The sequence below is a fragment of the Gopherus evgoodei genome, chromosome 16, assembly GCF_007399415.2.
Source record: "Gopherus evgoodei ecotype Sinaloan lineage chromosome 16, rGopEvg1_v1.p, whole genome shotgun sequence".
NCBI classification, from domain to species: domain Eukaryota; kingdom Metazoa; phylum Chordata; order Testudines; family Testudinidae; genus Gopherus; species Gopherus evgoodei.
Genome location: NC_044337.1, coordinates 16,693,914 through 16,711,925, shown reverse-complemented (window position 1 = coordinate 16,711,925; position 18,012 = coordinate 16,693,914). Strand labels below are relative to the sequence as shown.

Here is an 18,012-nt window from a genome sequence, read left to right as displayed (position 1 = left end):
GAACTTTAATTGACAAAGACTCAAATAAAATTAAAAAAAGAAAACTGTAGAAACAAAGCAAATTGATTTAAATCACCAGTTTTGATCATGATTTAAATCAGCAAGCAGGAACCCTTGATATATATAATTCATCTTTATACTTTTTAATTACTTTCCTAATGAAAGGTTGATTCTCATTGGTTGACAACCATTAAAACATGTTGATTTATAACTAGATATAGTCTTTTTACATGGACTTTGGTGCTTCTTTTTGATAACCAGGAGGATACACTCTATCTATATACTTGTATTTCAGCAACTATATAGCTTACCTTACCTTTATTTGGTTTCTGAATTTTCACATTTTTTATGTTAGAAAATGGTGAATGATGGATTTCTTATTTACTGAATTGATTTTTTTTCATTTGATTTGTGTAAAGCGCTATTTGGATAGAAATTCAAATTCAGTTAAAATGCACAAAACATTTAATTTTTTTATTCAATAAAACTACCTTAAATGTGCTGGATATGTTTAAAAAAACCTTATCAAAACAATCTTTGCATTTAAAACTAATAGTTTTATTAAGTGAAGTATTATGTGTAGTTAGTGAATTGAACTGATGATTTCTGGTCAGAATGTCTTTCAAGATTTTAGAATTAATAGATCTAATTTTTTCATACCTAGTTTTTATTCATAGATTGGAAGAGGAAAACAAGCTTTCCTGCTTTATTCAACTAGTTCATTTCAGTGTTAAGAAATTGATTGGAAGCTAAAAAACTGAAATGAAGAAAAGATTCTCTCTGCACCTGCAAAAGAGGCTACTGCTGTCAAAAGCTGGTTTAGCACTTTCACAAACTCTGGTTCCAAATGTTTATTCAGTGACTTTAACTATTATTCAAGGGGTTGATTTCTACCTCAAACTTAGCAGCAAATATGAACTGCTGAATATTTTTTGTGGTTGATTAAAATGATTGTAATTTGTAATAAGTTTAGGCCTTAAAATAAGTCGTCAATTTGAAACTTAATTTTAAGTATTTAACTAAATTTAAAAAACATCTGATTTAAATAAACCAATTTTAAAATGTTTTTAATTGGTGCTTTTATCCACCCTGTATAGAAAAGCAAGTTTATTTTATCTGCTTTATTTCTAGCTTCCAATTTAATAAAACCTACTCTTATTTGTATTATCTTAATAGTGGTAAATAATGTACATCTTATTGTGCATATTCCCAAATACTGTCTGGTCCATCTCAATTTGAAAAATCTTCCCAAAGTTTTAAGAACTCAAATTACAATGTGAAAAATTCATCTCTGTCATAAAGCCATGAGTTAATTTGCATCCCTCAGTTTTGAAATTGTACCCTGTTCTAATTTTACATGAAGAAAGTTTACAGGATTTGTATCCCAGGTTACAAAGAGCAACCCTGAATGCATACCAGGTAAACTGATGTCTAAATGTTCACAGGAGTTGGTTTGTGGTGAAAGGTGGATTGTCTTAACACAGCACCAAACTTATTTTTTTTTTAAGCTTATTTGCGTATTAACTGCCTTTTTCTTTTTTTCTCAGATGCAATATCAAAAGAGATCTCTGAGATCACTACAGCAGATGCTGAGCCCGTGGTGCCTAGAGGAGGATTTGACTCTCCTTTTTACCACACAAGTGAGAGTTTACCAGCCTCTCAAAAGAAGCCCCTTTCAGTAGCCTCCAGTGTTCAAGGACACAGTCTGAGCTCTGAACCATTAGCCTCGTCTCTGGACAAATCTGGGCCTGAGGGTGCACGAGACACACCTAAACAAGCATTTACTCCCATTGACAGGCCCTGTGGAGCCTCTGATGAAAGTCTTGCTGGTAACAGGGTAGGCCAATCCTCTATGGAGACTAGTATCCTCACTCCCAGCCCTTGCAAAGTACCAGCACAGAGAAGAATGGGGTTTGGGAGTGGGCAGCCTCCCTCATATGAGCATCTTTTTGAGGTTGCATTACCAAAGACTGCCTACCTCTTTGTTAGCAAGAAGACTGAGGAGCTGCTAAAGAAAGTCAAGGGAAACCAGGATGAAGACTGCACATCCTCCACCTCTCCAATGGAAGTACTGGATAGACTGATACAGCAAGGAGCAGATGCACATACCAAGGAGCTCAACAAGTAAGTGTCTACAGACCTTGCTCTGCAAACACTTCGTTACCACTTTCCTTGTCAGTCCATATATCAGTAGCTGTGCCTGAAAGGCTGCTTTGCTTGAAAACCAAGAAGCTCTGCAGACATGGCTCTGTAGTCCTTATACTGAAAGTGCATAATTGCTTCATGTTAAGTTACCTCTTCAGAGGTTCCTAGCTGGACATGCATGAGTTCTTGAAAGTGAACTTTTTATCCAGAGTGGTAGCTTAACATTTATCTGCGTAAGTAAAATGTCTTTATGAAGGTAGAATTTATCACATCTGAGGTGGAAGTCAAACTCAAACAGCTTAATGGGGCCCAGATAATCTCCATTCTAGAATATTAAAGGAACTGACACATGAAATTGCAAGCTCAATAACAAAGATTTTTAATGAATCTGTAAACTCAGGGGTCATACTATGACTGGAGAATTGCTAATATAGTTCCTATTTTTAATAAAGGAGAGAAAAAGTGATCCAGGTATCTACAGGCCTGTTAGTTTGACCTCAATTGTGTGCAAGGTCTTGAACAAATTTTGAAAGAGAAAGTAATTAAGGACATAGAGATGAACGGCAATTGAGAGAAAATACGATATGGTTATACAAAAGGTAGATCATGCCAAACTAACCTGATTTCCTTTGAGAAGATAATTGATCTTTTAGACAAAGGAAATGCAGTAGATCTAATCTACCTAGATTTCTGTAAGGCATTTGATACAGTTCCACATGGAAAATTACTAGCCAAATTGGAGAGGATGGGGATTAATATGAGAATTGAAAAGTGGATAAAGAATTGGTTAAAGAGGTGACTACGATGGGTGATACTGGAAGGTGAACTGTCAGGATTGGTCTTGGAATCAACCTTCTTAAACATTTTTATTGCTGACTTTGGTACAAAAAGTGAGTATGCGCTAATAAAATTTGCGGATGACACAAAGTTGGGAAGTATTGCCAATACTGAGGAGGATCCAAAATATCATACAAGAAGATCTGGATAACTTTGTAAACTGGAGTAATAGAAATTTGGATGAAACTGAATAGAGCAAAATGCAAGGTAATGCATTTAGGGACCAACAACAAGAATTTTTGCTATAAGCTGGGGATTTATCAGTTCAAAGTGACAGAGGAAGAGAGAGACCTAGATGTATTGATCACAGGATGACTATGAGCTGTCAGTGTGATACAGTTTTTTAAAAAAGGCTAATGCAGTCTTAGGATGCATCAGGCGAAGTATTTCTAGTAGAGACAGGGAAGTGTTAGTACCATTATACCAGGCACTGGTCATATCTGGTCTGGTATACTGTGTGCAATTCTAGTCTCCCATGCTTAAGAAAGATGAATTCAAACTGGAACGGGTGCAGAGAAAGGTTGCTAGGATGATCTGAGGAATGGAAAACCTACTTTTATAAAAGGAGACTCAAAGAGCTTCGCTTGTTTTGCCTAACCCAAAAAAAGGCTGAGAGGAGATCTGATGTATTTATAGAGAGCAATCATAATAATAAATACCAGGAAGGGAGAGGACTTATTTAAGTTAAGCACCAATGTGGACACACAAACAAATGGTTATAACCTGGCCATCAACAAGTTTCAGCTCAAAATTAGGCAAAGGTTTCTAATCATCAGAGGAGTCAGGTCTGGAACAGCCTTCCAAGTGAAGTGCTGCTGGGCAAAAAACCTACCTGGCTTCAAGACTGAGCTTGATAAGTTTATGAAGGGGATAATATAAGGAGATTGCCTACAATGGCATGTGGCTCATTGGCTACTGTCAGTAGCAAAAAACCCCCCCAAACTGCTGGAGATGGGACATTAGATGGGGAGAGCTCGGAGTTACTACAGAGAATTCTTTCCTAGGATCTGCCTGGAGGGTCTTGCCCTCATGCTCAGGGTCTAACTGATGGCCATATTTGGGGTTGAGAGGAATTTCTCCCTGGGTCAAATTGGCAGAGACTCTGGGGGTTTTCTTCTTCCGCTGCAGCATGAGACATAAGGCACTTGCAGGTTTAAACTCATGTAAATGGTAAATTCTCTGTAATGTAGTCTTTAAACCATGATTTGAGGATATCAGTAACTCAGCCAGAGGTTCTGGGTCTATTTCAGGAGGGGGTGGGTGAGGTTCTGTGGCCTGCCATGTGCAGGAGGTCAGACTAGATGATCCCAATGGTTCCTTCAGACCTTTAAAGTCTGAGTCTGTGCATAACTGAAGGACTCTTGCTGCCTTTGCTGATGGAGCTCAGCTGTGTTACTAAACCTGATGGTGAGGAAGTGGGGTCCACTGGCTGCCTGTCTCTAATTGGCTTGGACGCTTGTCTGAGACACAGTTAGGTCGAGCTTATGTCGACCTAATTATATCAGTGTACACACTACAGCCTTGTCCTACCGATATAGAAGTGCCCGCAAACACCGACATAACTCACCCTACGCCTCCTGTAGAGGTGTTTTGTCGGTCCAGGGCAACACGGTGTCTGTGTAGACGCTGCTATTGGCTGTCTTGTCTTGCTGGAGCCCTGAAATTGACAAGGAAGCTGGGCTGCTCATGCCTGGCTCCCCACTTACGGAGCTGAGAAGCCTGAGCAGCTGCCTCTGCTTCCAGCGGAGAGTCAAGAATCCTAGGGGGTGGCTGGTCCCCTTGCTCCTGGTGGCGAACTGCATGTACATACCGCCCCCCACCCCCCCCCCCACACACACACTACCCCTTTTCAGTCAGTGGAAGCACTCCAGAGGAGGATGCACACCACTGACTAAAGGAGGGTAGTGTGGACATGTCAATTTAAAGTCAGTAGTGTAGACATGCCCTTAGATGACATGAGAACAGAATTAGGTATCCAGTAGTGGGACGAAGTCTAGTGGCCAGGAGAAGCATAGCAATTTCTTCCCCCAGTATGAAAGTCAGGAACTAGAAAAACTTGTTTGGGCCAAGATGTAAGAAGGGAGAGTCGTATATTGATACATCCATGTCTGTTTTTATTTCCTATTATGCACTCCCTTCATCTCCTTATCCTACTTCCTGCTCTGCCCCTTTCTCAAGCTGCTTTTTACACTTGGGACAGTCTCTCCTTTTCTGTCTACCAAGCACCCTTGCTGTCTTTCAAATTCCTCCTTAAAGCCCACTTCTTGCAGTGATCTTTACACCCTCTCGTCTGAATTATTCTCTAGTATGATGTTTCATTTGTTAGATTACAAAGCCTTAGGGACAGGGTCTGTATTTCAATCTGCCTTATAAAGTGTTTACTTACAGTGTATAAACTATTAATACTGTGTTTTTATTTCCAGATTGCCTCTGCCAAGCAAATCTGCTGACTGGACTCACTTTGGAGGTAAACAAGTTTTTCTTGGTTTAGGACCATAAATGTAGTCCATAATCAGTAAAAATTGCATTTCTTTGTATCTTCTTCTACTTGGTTAATTAAATGATGGACTGCATATTTATTTGGCTTCTTTCTTTTCACATGCTGAAGTTGGATGGTGACTGCCATTGGAATGTAGTTTATCTGCTCAGGAGATGATGCACCTTTGTTTCAACGTTAGAAGTTTCTTTCTCTTTGGAAAGTGATAATTCCCTTTCCTTCAGAACCAAGAATATTACCGTGTGCTGCTTTCCCCAACCAAATTGCAATGGTACTCATGCCCATTATCAAATCTGCAATTGCATATACTGCCTTCTTCAAAGGGACACTGATTCTCTTTTATGGTTTTGTTTTTATGGCCACCTATGTAGAAACGAATACTCCTGAGGTGAATGGCTCTCCAGTTATAAAGCTGAATTCCACCGGGTTTAAAGAACTATTTAAATATTTCCCCTACTGCACCCCCAATTGATAAGTCAGGGAGCCTAAAACTGAAATCTTTCCTCACCATGTAACACACATCTCACAGTTTTGTCATCTTAGGCTTCCTTTTGACTTCCGTGTTGGTGATCTTTACTGCTCTAGGGAGATGAAAAAATGAGCCAGTTGAAAAATCCATATAACTAGGAGGCAGCAGGGTTTTAGAGCAGAAGTCATTTTTGGACATATTGGTCTGGTTCCCTTAATTCAAATAAGTTCCTCCTCTTTCTTCACCTGAGGCAGCCGGAAGCTCCACTTAAGTCATAACTGACTTAAGCACAGTTTTGTCAATCAAAAACCTACCCTGTACACTGTTAGAAATCTTTTAAATGTTGCCTGTGCTTAGAAGTGCTTTGAGATAAATCTGTCTTACTAAGGTAGGATGGCGAAATAACAAAGGAGTGTGAAATTGGTCTGTCTGAAATCTTTCCAGTGGCTTTTTGGAAGACATCCTCTCCTGAAATATTTAAAACTGACATTTTTAAATGGCTTGAGGCTAATCTCAATCTTAACACTTTAGCTGATGCAGTAAAAGCTGTGTCCTACAATTTCTCATGACTCTTTCCCAAAAATAGTCATGTAAGCCACTCATGAGCATGTTGCTCGTGACAAAAACATGTAATGTAGGAGAAAATGTTGGCAGGGAAACAGACTTCAGTTTCAGGCTTCAAATGGGTTGTTGCATTTTTTTTTTTATAATTATGAAGGCTGTGTACGTTGAGGAATGAGCTACAGGCTTAGAAATTGAAAGGTCCTAAATTCTAATTTTAATTCTGGTTCTGTCACTGATTTGCTGTGTAACTTCATGGAAATTAGTTCTTTCAAATTCTGTGGGTAAAACTCTCAAAAGTGTCTTAGGTAGCTTAGGCTAGGTCTGTACTGCAAAGAAAAAAACATGGAGCCCAGTCTCAGAACGTAAGTCAGTTGGCTTGGGTTGCAAGGTTAAAAATAACAGTATAGACATTCCCCCTCAGGCTAGAGCCTGGGCTCTGAAATCTGGCAAGAGGGGTGGGTCTTACAGCCGAGGCTTCAGCCTGAGTGGGTCTACACTGCTATTTTTAGTCCGGCAGCCTGAGCCCTGCAAGCCCAAGTCAGTTGACCCAGGCTCTGAGACCAGGTGCCGTGAGTTTTTTTTTTCACTTTGTAGTATAGACATAATCTCAGTCACACTTTCTAAAGTATCTAAGGGTATGTCTACACTACCCGCCGGATCGGCGGGCAGAGCTTGATCCAGCGGGGGTTGATTTATCGCATCTAGTGTAGACGCAGTAAATGGACCCCCAGGCACTCTCCCGTCAACTTCTGTACTCCACAGCCGTGAGAGGTGCAGGCAGAGTCGACGGGGGAGTGGCATCAGTCAACTCACCGCGATGAAGAAACCACAGTAAATCCATCTAAGTATGTCGACTTCAGCTACATTATTCACGTAGCTGAAGCTGCATAACTTAGATCGATTTCTCCCCCTCCCCTCAGTATAGACCAGGGCTAAGCCATCTAAGCATTCTAGAAAACTTTACCCCCATCTGTAAAATGTAGATAATAAATTGGTACCTATGAACTGTGGGTATGATGAGGATTCAGGACTGTATAAAGCTTTTGAACATGTAAAGTTTTGTGCTAAGTATTGATACCTTTTTATTTAAATTCCTAATTTTTTCCATTCAGTTTTGCAGTTAAAAAATAACCCTGCAAAAGTAGAAAGGGCCTGAATAAGGATGTAAATTTGAATGTGTGTAATAGAATCCAATATATTTAGCAGTAACCTTTGCTCTGTCATTTAACTCCTGTCTAGGTTCTCCCCCTTCAGATGAGATTCACACCCTGCGTAACCAGCTGCTTTTGCTACACAATCAGTTATTGTACGAGCGCTTCAAAAGGCAACAACATGCCCTTCGGAACCGGCGACTCCTGAGGAAAGTGATCAAAGCAACAGCACTGGAGGAACATAATGCTGCCATGGTGAGCAAGGATTTAAGTGCTGTGCATGCCAAGAAGTGCTACCAATAAATCACTATCTAATCTATGAATACCTGCCCCAGACAACATCTACTGTAGTATCATAGAACTTTAAAATCTTTTAAAGTATTTATTATTGAACTGGTGGTGGTGGTGGTGGTGTTTTTACAGTAACCTTCGAACACTCCAATTTTTGTGATTGTGGATAATTTTGATGCATTGTGATTAGCTGAAACTGGAAATTTACTGTAAAGGGCATTGAACTGAACACATACATGAAGAAGCCAACTGGCTTAAGTAACTGCCAAACTTTGCTTAGAAAGTCATTGTGATTTAACAGTCAATGTTGTGCTTGCTTAACATTTGGGCAGTCTTAACATTAGGCTAGTAACCTTGTTAAGTTTCCTGAAGAGGTACATGCTTTCCATTTGAGGAGGAGGAATGCTGGCAGAAAGGTAAGTATTTCAAGTGTGTGCTCTCTCTGAGTCTCTGAATCTGGCCCTAATTAGTGATGGAAACTTAGTGGTGTGGAGTCCATGTGAAATAACTTAATCTTGTTTGAATTTTTATGTCCACATTATAAAAGCTGTCATGTAAATTGGGATCTTTGTTGCAGTCTCAGCAAAGAGGCTAAGAAAGAAATAATTATTGGAAATGGAATTACTCTCTCTTCCCTGAGCCAGTCCCTTTAGGTCACCACTGGAGTGATGTGGAGGAACATACATAACTGCTGACCATATTTTGTGGATGTAACTTCAGTTTCCAGTATATTCAGCCTGGCACCTTTTAACCATTTCTTTAAAAAAAAGAAAAAACCCTTTTTATATAAGGAACATACTAAAGTGCTGGAACATAGCCAAGTTTGAAGACTGTGCTATTAGGGGGGTTTGGTTTTGATCCTTTATTTGGTGGCTGACTTGGGGCAGTGGTCTCTGATCTACTAGTTGAAGTAGAAGATTTGATCATCTTACTTCTGGTATATGGTTCCGGACAGAAAGATCAGCTGAAACTACAGGAGAAAGATATCCAGTCCTTGAAGCTTAGTCTGCAGAAGGAGCAGGCCAGGTACCACCAGTTTCAGGAAGAGCATGATAATATAGTGGCTCAGCTTCACAGCCAGATCCGACAGCTGCAACATGACAGGGAAGAATTCTATAACCAGAGCCAGGAATTGCAGGTATGAAACGTAGCATGGAAAAGCTATAGTGAACAGATAATCTAGCTTTAAAAATAACTCCCCTAATGATCTGGCATGAAATGGCTCTTAAGTATATTAAACCTCTCACTTCAATCCAAATAAGACAACATGCAGTTAAAAATTCATCTAAGTTGATTCCATTCTTTGTGGCTTTGTTCTATTTTGCTTTGAAATGGCAAATTGCATGCTTTTTAACTAGTCTGTAGATAATGATCATTTTTATTGTTTAGTCTGTAACCGCTGATTATACTGTGTGGGAGGAATGCTGACCATCCTGCCAAATGTGTATTTTGCTAGGTTTGTAGTACAGTTTCAGAGCCTTAAGCCTCTTGCTTTCTATTTGAACAGACCAAGCTGAAGGACTGTAGGAATATGATTGCAAATTTGAGGTTAGAATTAAAGAAAGCCAACAACAAGGTGTGTCACACAGAGTTGCTTCTCAGCCAAGTTTCTCAGAAGGTATGATTCCCTTTCTGGCCCTTTTGTTGTGTCCTTTTTTGCTAGTACCCATTTTCAAATTTCTCTTTGTTCCTCATAAGGCCTTTTTCACGTTGGGTTAAGCTGCCATTGGCTGCAAAGAGGTGGGAGATCACTGTGCAGCTCCCCCTTGCACCTTCTCTCCCCCGGGTTATGGACTCAGCGGTGAGGCTGCACCCAACCCCCAGCCCTGACAGCGCAAGGACTGGACCTTCCCAGAAACACCCCAGGGCCCTGCCCCTCCATGCCAGGTGTGGGCAGGCTGGCTCAGGAAGGCAGGATCCAAGTGTGGAGGGGCTTAATGTGGGGAGAGCCAGGTGTGGGTTGAGAAGGTTCTGTGTGGGGCAATCTGGGTGCGGGTGGCTCAGTGGGAGATGTGGGTGGAGGGGAGATCTGGATGCACAGAGGCTTGTTGGGAGGTGGTTCTGGATGCAACAGTAATGGGACTCTGCAGGGTGGTCCAGGTGAAGGTAATTGGGGTCTGGGTATGGGGGACTCTGGGGGGGTCCAGATGCTGGGGGAGTTGGATCAGTGGGGTGGGGATCCAGGTGCAGCTGCTTAGGCATTGGGGGAGGGTGGGATCTGGGTGTGCGTGGCTTGTCAGGGTGGTCCAGGTTCAGGGGGAGTGGGGCTCAGCAGACAGGTTCTGAGTATGAGCAGGTGAGGCTCGGCAGGAGGGTCTAGGTGTGAGGGGGTCTGGATGCACAGGGGTTGGGCAGATGGGGGAGCAGCTCCCTGTTCAGGGATTCCTTCCCCTGCAGCTGAGGAGCGATGGTTGTAGGAAGCGGCGGGTGAGGGGGAGGAGTTTGCGGAGTCTTCTGGAACTGGAGAAGAAGTCTGGGGGTGGATCTGATCCAACCCGGAATGCCATGCAGGGGAAAAGGAAGTTCCATCCTCCCCAGCCCAGCCGGGAGTAGCAGCTGAGTCTGGTGCAGGGTAGAAGCCACTGGCCAGGTCTTCCCCAGTCCTGCCCCATGCCCCACAGTGATTTACATCTTGGCTGGCTGCCCTGGGCACCCAAAACATACTGCTGGGGAGGGTCTCGTGACCACTTTTGTGGTTTCCCTATGCTTCCCCGTCAGAAAGGCATTTTACTGCGGGGAAGTAAAGAAATCTGCAGAGGGGCATAAATTCGACATGTGCGCAGTGGCACAGAATTCCCCCAGGAGTAATTCATAATGTGCTTGGATTAAAGCACTCCTTGTATTTTACTGTATGTTAAAGAGCCCCTGTCAGAAGCTAAAGGGATGTCACATACAAATGGAGAAGCAGTTACCTTATTTGAAGGAAACTGAGGGGTTAAGCTAACTAAATGCTGCATTTGTCTCACGAGATGCCATAATTTACCTGCTGCAACTTTGCGTAACATCCATTCACTTGATTGTCATAATTGCCTGCTGCTTTCCCTAGGCATCATGGTTTGATTTTTTTTCTTTTTCTTTTTTAGTAAAAAACATAACTCCCAGATGTGGTGTAGGTCAGATGTGAAGATTAAACTGTTCACTGTGGACTCTATTTTATTTATTTATTTTTAAAGCTTTCCAACAGCGAGTCAGTCCAGCAGCAGATGGAGTTCTTGAATAGGCAACTTCTGGTTCTTGGGGAGGTCAATGAGTTGTACTTGGAACAGCTGCAGCACAAGCATGCAGACACGACAAAGGTACAGTATGTGGGTCACAGGCAAGGCCTTTCTTGAAAGATTTGCCTTAGGATCATCATCAAGTTCAGTAGTGGCTTTTCAGTGAAGAAGGAAACTCTTTATAAATCAGCAAACAAACTGACATAAATGTTTGCATCCAATTTCAAAGCAAATGAAGGAATATACTACTGATTTATTTTTTCAGTGAGAGCTTTTGTGTTAGTCATGCCAGGCTATCCAGTCTGTCTTCAAATAGCTTCTTGGATGGCATAGTTTTAACTAGGTCAAATGATGGTTTTTACTGCCCCGGGAAAAACTAGTTTGTCACAGTTTAAGGCACTTTCTATTTTTAAAATTGTTTAACGCACACCACATTACACTTAGGTTTAGTTATACTTTCAGATTGTTGTTACATAATGCAGTAGATACCTAGATTAATGTGGAGTTGCACAAATAAACAGTAAAAGTGCAGTAGGCATAATACTAATATATGTAATTATACTGAACATTGGAATGACGGTGCATTTTGGTTTGGTATTTTCTCAAGGAAGTTATTCATGTCATGACTCATTTCAGTTTTCAATATTATATAAATAAAAGTCAAAAATATTATATGAAAATGACAGTAATGCAGAGTTGTAGACTTGAAGCATTGAGCAATCAGAAGCATGCAGAGTTGCAAACTACCAGTCCATTTGGCCATGCAGCGAAAGACTAACTTTGATTTAGTGGATAGACCGAGCTTATTCCTCAGTTTTGAATGGATGTATCCAAAGGTTGAAAAGATTTGTTCTATGCTTGCTGAACTTACTGGATGGTGATGCAGTTATTTTTCTCAGTTTATACTGGCTTTAACCTGGTATTTACCAGCGCCCTGGCATAAAGTAGCTTTTCCTGGAAAATTGCCAACCCTTAATAGGTTCAGTAATCTTGGAAACTTACATTTGTATCACCCTGGAGCAGAAATCCATATCACACACAACTTTCTATGTGAAGGTAAAAAGAGAATCTGCTGCTTGAGATATTGCATGGGAAGGTGCTTAGTGTTAATACAGTAGGTCTCACAGCATGCAGAAATACTGCCATGTCACTCCAGCAGGTGTCACTAAAAGTGCTTATCTCTTGCAACCACATACATCTCATGCTTCTTTTTTTGTAAAACTTCTAAGGACCACATGATTTTATTACTCCTGCTCGGGGAAACATTTTTGTACCAGTAGGGTGACACTTACAGGACAGTGTACCTGCTTTTACATGAGAGACAGCAACCAGTAAAAATGAACTGTAAAGCCAAAAAAAGGTGCCTTTTTTAGCACTTTGAGGGCCAGATTTCAAAGAAATTGAAAATTATCCATTTTAATCTGATACAAGACTGACAAGCCTTACCCGTATTGGAAAGGGCTTAAGTAAGGAACGCTGATGTGCTAATAAATGCCGGTCACATGGAGCTATATTAATGGCAATTTGGTATCCCTGATACATTCACAAGTTCTCCAGTTCTGCATCTCTCTTTTTGGACACTTGCTTTGTTTCATCTTATATAGAAATTATGCTATCTGTAACTGTATGCACACGTATAAATACTGCAAACATATAGGAATCCGGTCCCTATTAAAGCTCTCTTTAAAACTGTAACCCTTTCTTCCCCAGTGAAATCCTGAGAAAACAGATTTAGACTCTTCAAAGCAAAGGGGCATGGGATGGGTCCAGTGTAGTAGATGTTTTAATGTATCTGACAAAAGTTTTTAGCCTTTTACTTGTGTGACACTAATTGGTGTATTTCTCAATAACACAGAGTACCCCTCTTTTTCAGGAAGTGGAAATGATGCAGGCTGCCTTTCGGAAAGAACTGGAGAAAGCAAAATTCTGTGTTCAACAGCAAAGCCAGAGGCTTGATGCCTCCCAGAAGCGGGTAGTTGAACTGGAGTCTCAGCTTTCTAAGAAAGATCACTTGTTACTGGAGCAAAAGAAATATCTGGAGGATGTCAAAATCCAAGCAAGGTTGGGATTTCACTTCAGTAACTAATACTAACTTACATTATAAATAAAGTTATTTGCTGTGTTGTTGTAGCTGTGTAGGTCCCAGGATATTAGAGAAACAAGGTGGGTGAGGTAATATCTTTTATTGGACCAACTTCTATTGGTGCAAGAGACAAGTTTACATGGAGCTCTTCTTGAGGACCTGAAGAAGTATGTGTAAGCTCAGAAGAAAGCTTCTCTCTTTCACCAATAGAAATTGGTGCAATAAAATATATTATGTTAAAGTTCAAAAAATCTATTGGCAGATGGGTTATACTTTGAGAAATTCAATAGTAATGTGTTCTTTGTATGTTCAGAGGCCAGCTGCAAGCGGTAGAGAGCAGATACAAAGCCCAGAAAAGAATTACACAAGCATTTGAGCTGGAGATTTTAGATCTATATGGCCGATGGGAGAAGGATAGCCTATCGAAAAAACTTGACGATGAAAAAACAGAAGCAGCTGAAGCAGCAGAAGAAAGGTAAGGACAATATTACAAAACTTGATGAGCTACTTGCAGGTTGCTTGAGGTAAACCTCCCCTAGTAATGTTTAGCATTCAGTGTCTGCCATCCTTAAGTATCCAAGTACTTTAATCACCTTTGTGAAGCATCAGCTTTTCTCATTCTTGCAGGTGGTGAAACTGAGATGAGTGGCTTGTCCAAGTCACCCAGTGAGTCAATAACAAGAGTTGAGAATAAACTGTAAAGGAGCTCTTTAGTAACTAAAATACTGTGCAAATTAGCTACAGATGAAAACCATTCTAGTAAAAAAAAGAATTTGATCTCCAGTAACTCACATCCAGGACCTATCATTTTAATCTACAACAAAACAGAATTGTCTTAACTATTTTAATTGCTGCATAATGAATCTAGTTTAGTGTACCTGACTGGGCAGCTCTACCCTTTGTAACAATTAGTTGACTGACTGGTAGGAACTAGTGTAGGCAATGTAGACAATACAGTCTATTTAAATGGGATGTTCTCCAGGGAAATAGTTTACTCCATTGGCACTTTGTTCCTGTTGCGTTAAATAAGGACCTTTAGGATTGCTAATATCCAAAATTGGATGTTGAGATCTAATTCAAACTGCTGCATTTATCATGAAAATTGCTGAACCTTCATTATGACTACAAAAGTCTCAAATTGACCATCTTTTCTGGTCTGAAATGTTGTCCATTATGAGACATTGTTTCTCACAACTTACCTGGATTTACCATCATCACCAGCCAAAACTTGTTGGGCATGAATGGCTTGAGTAGGATATGTCAGAGGCATACCTTTTTTTATGCAAACGTAGTACATTTGAATTGGAGTTGACTATCTGGAAGTCAAGGAAAAGCTCTCTATTTATTGCTTTCATTGAAGTCTCAAGACTTCAATGAAAGTTTAAAAAGGGATTCTCCACAGGGGGAGGAAATACTAACCTTGATTATACTCAAGTTACCTTTGTTCTCTTAGGAATTTGTCTGTTCTGCTGATTTAGCACCCACAAATATATATGATTTAAATAAATCTTCCCACTCATGAAGTGCTTCCTGCTCCTAGCCCTGTAGTAATTTCAGAATGGCTACAAAAAACAATTGACAGTAAGAGCAGATATTGTTCACGCCTGTGGCAGGCAAAGGATAGATCTACAACTCCAGGAGGGAACTTTCCTAAAGCAGTGAGGATGCAGGTACATCCTACCCTTTGGATCTCTGCCAGTCTTGAACCTACATCCACCACTAAATCTGTGATTGTTGGTTATCTTTCTGGCTATAGTATGTTCAATGGTTTATGCTTTGTGGGAATGATTGAAAGGAGAAACTGGTGATGGTATGTTTTAGCACATCTGTAATGGTAGAGATAGGAACTAATCAAAGTAAACTGCTGCCTTCTCCAGCAAGTTAATCCCTTCATGGTGTACCATTGCTACCGTCAGTTTGACTTACTTTCTTTGTCTCCTTCCAAAACAGGATGGATTGTAGTAGTGAAGGTTTCGCAGACTCTGTGGCAGGATACAGTGAAGAAGCAATTGGTAGAAATGGAGAGACCAAACCTCTGAGCACCCGGGGTAGTAGTAACAGTAAAGGCGGCAGCAGCAGTGAGCTATCCACCCCAGAAAAATCCCAGAACCAGAGGATGGGTCAGTTCAGCAGTCGCTGGGAAGCATCCGTGTTGCTGGAGCCTTCCACTAGTGTCCCACTAACTGTAGGCTCACTCCCCAGCTCCAAGAGCTTTCTTGGAATGAAGGTGCGTGAATTATTCCGCAACAAGAGCGAGAGCCAGTGTGATGAGGAGAGTATGACCATCAACAGTCTTTCTGACACTCTAAAGAGTGAACTATGTAAAGATCCAAGCATGGTGGAGGCAAAGGCTCCTTCAAGTCCTGACAACCCCAGCCCCTCACCCATGAACCAGGATTGCAGTGTTGGACAGCTTCATATCATGGACTACAATGAAACTCATCATGACCACAGTTAAAAAGGAAGATAGTCAATCAGTGTTATTTTCATATTCTTGGCATAGAACAGGAGGCGCAAATGCAAGTTTAACTAAAAGCTTTTATGTTTCATTGGTCTGAGCAGCTAGCTCGTGCAGTGGAAACAGGAGTGATGTCTTTTTACATAAGATGACTGCTGAATGAATGCAAAATGGATTTAGGGTCTGGAATGGTAATGTGCAACCTAACTTTCTTTTGCTTCTCCTCCCTCAAATCCTGTCATTAGCAGTGTGTACTAATTTGAACGGGCAACTGTTAACATTTTATAAGTATTTTTTCCCTCCCCCCCCCCCCCAGTGAGTGGTTGCATCCTATGAACTTGAGTGCAATATGAGGCCAAATTAACCTTTGTGAATCTATCTATGAATGCTTAGTGCTTTACTTAGCTGAAATATCTTAGCAAACTTCCAATTTAGAACAGTTAATTGTGTTGCCCTTGCAGATGACTTTGGTTATGTTCTTCATGAAAGAAGCAAAACCAGAGTTTCTAGTGCATTCATCTGAAGGTCTTTATTTTGCCTGTTTGTTTCCCCCCAACTCTGGTCTTTGTTAAATTGGACTATGGTCAAGTGACTGAATGGTTAAAGAACACCACACATCTGCAAACTGATGTTGCATTCACCCCAATTCATAATCATTGTTTCTTTTGTCCTTAACATTTCCTAGAAAATTATATGTGAACAAATGTCCTTCCTCAAGGAACTGCAGACTATTTGCTGAGGTCTCGTTAAAACACTCTTGCTTCTGATTTTTTTTTTCCTTGGGTGCGTAAGGGGAATGTTCATTGTTTGTTTGAAAAACTGGTACTTGTCTGACCTTAAATTGTTGCGTGAGTGGAGGAGGTGAGAACGGAATACTGAGTGCAGGGAGATCCAGACAAGGACAGTATGTAGAGATTTTGTGTAAAGTGGCAGGTTTGCCAAAACTTCCAAGTGAGCATTTTGAAGAAGATTCTGCAAATGTTTCTCTAAGCTGGGAGACAATGGTGCTGCCTGGACTCTTTTCATTGTGATCTTTGTCCAGGTTGACCAAGACAGTCTCATTCGGGGTTGAAGAATCTCAAACCTTCTTCTTCACAGGAATAGTTTATACGATTCCAGGCTTGAATCAAGAACCATTGGATAAACTCCCAAAGGAAGTCCTCCCTCCAATGCTATTGCTCTCTTGGATACAGAGGTCATGGCAGTCCAATTTGTGGCTACCTAGTTTTCTCCTTTTCTCTCTATATCCTTCCCCTACACTCTCCCAAGCAACTGAGCTTGCTGTTGGGCCAGTGTATGTAGCTCAAAATAATATACTGGACCCAATCCTGCAGCCTTCCCATCTTTATTATTCCCACTGAAGTCAATGGGGAGCCTTGCATGCTGAAGGACTTTGGGATAAGGATTTGTCAGTCATCAAACTCTCTGATTTCCTTCCTGTCAGAACAGAGATCCATTGTTAGGAAAGAGAGAGAAGTTCATTTATGCGAGACTCTGATATGTCTGGGTCCAGGATCACTTAGTCTGTAATAGGACCTTTTCAAGCTTCAGAGCCATGCTGCCCCAGTGTTCATTTTGTTCCTACTTTTACAGATGATGTCCTTTTTTCCTTAAACAGTCTACAGGGATGGTGGTAAGAATCTTCCGAAAGGTAACTACACTTGTACTCTGTTTTTCTAGCTTGACCTAATCTAAGTAGGGATAGAACTGATCAAAGCGGGCTGGCATTCTGCTAACCTGAAAACTGAGCTGCTGTGATTTTTCCCTCACCCCCCCCCCCCCAATTGCCCAACAAGACAATATCTTCCCTTCCATTCCACCTCTCCCGTAACACCTGTGGTCTGTATACATTTCTGCCTGTCAGCCAGTCCTGACTCTGAAAGTAAAGGTGAACTTTGGTGGTTTTTTCAAAGTTTGAACCTGCACAGAATAGGAAATAGTATCACTTACAAGTGACATTGACTGGTTTCATTGACACGTCTATAGGTTTTCTAAGATTTGGTGGTAGTTGCAATAGCAAATGAGTAAAGACTCAAAGTCTTCATATACCACTCACCCAGAAGTGAAGTTTGCACATTTCCCCTAACAGGGCTAGTTCAGCTATTGGATACAGTTCTGTTACGGGAATCAGATAGACCATCCCTTCAGTTTGGCAATTGCCAACAGACTATCCTGCCACATGGTGACTCACTTCTTCTAGTGGAGGGACTTTTGTTGTTGTTGTTAGTAGCAAAAATGCTCTGGAGCTAATCAGAGCTCATCAGTAGGTGGCCTTTTCCCTTTTAAAAGGATGTTAGCACTG

General features: G+C 41.0%; 1 protein-coding gene across 7 annotated transcripts in view; it reads left to right on the top strand.

Annotated features, from left to right (window-relative positions):
- The window catches only part of TSC1 (TSC complex subunit 1), a 51,411-nt gene extending 33,571 nt beyond the window's left edge, over positions 1-17,840 (top strand). For 6 of the 7 annotated variants that reach the window (XM_030535083.1, XM_030535084.1, XM_030535079.1 and 3 more), the window contains 9 exons: positions 1,548-2,124; positions 5,406-5,449; positions 7,752-7,918; positions 8,910-9,092; positions 9,462-9,572; positions 11,128-11,250; positions 13,043-13,230; positions 13,566-13,727; positions 15,203-17,840. In XM_030535083.1, coding sequence (XP_030390943.1) covers positions 1,548-2,124; positions 5,406-5,449; positions 7,752-7,918; positions 8,910-9,092; positions 9,462-9,572; positions 11,128-11,250; positions 13,043-13,230; positions 13,566-13,727; positions 15,203-15,710 — 2,063 coding nt within the window. In that variant the 3' untranslated portion in view covers positions 15,711-17,840. The other variant, XM_030535086.1, reaches the window with a different exon arrangement.
- Positions 17,841-18,012: the final 172 nt, after the last annotated feature.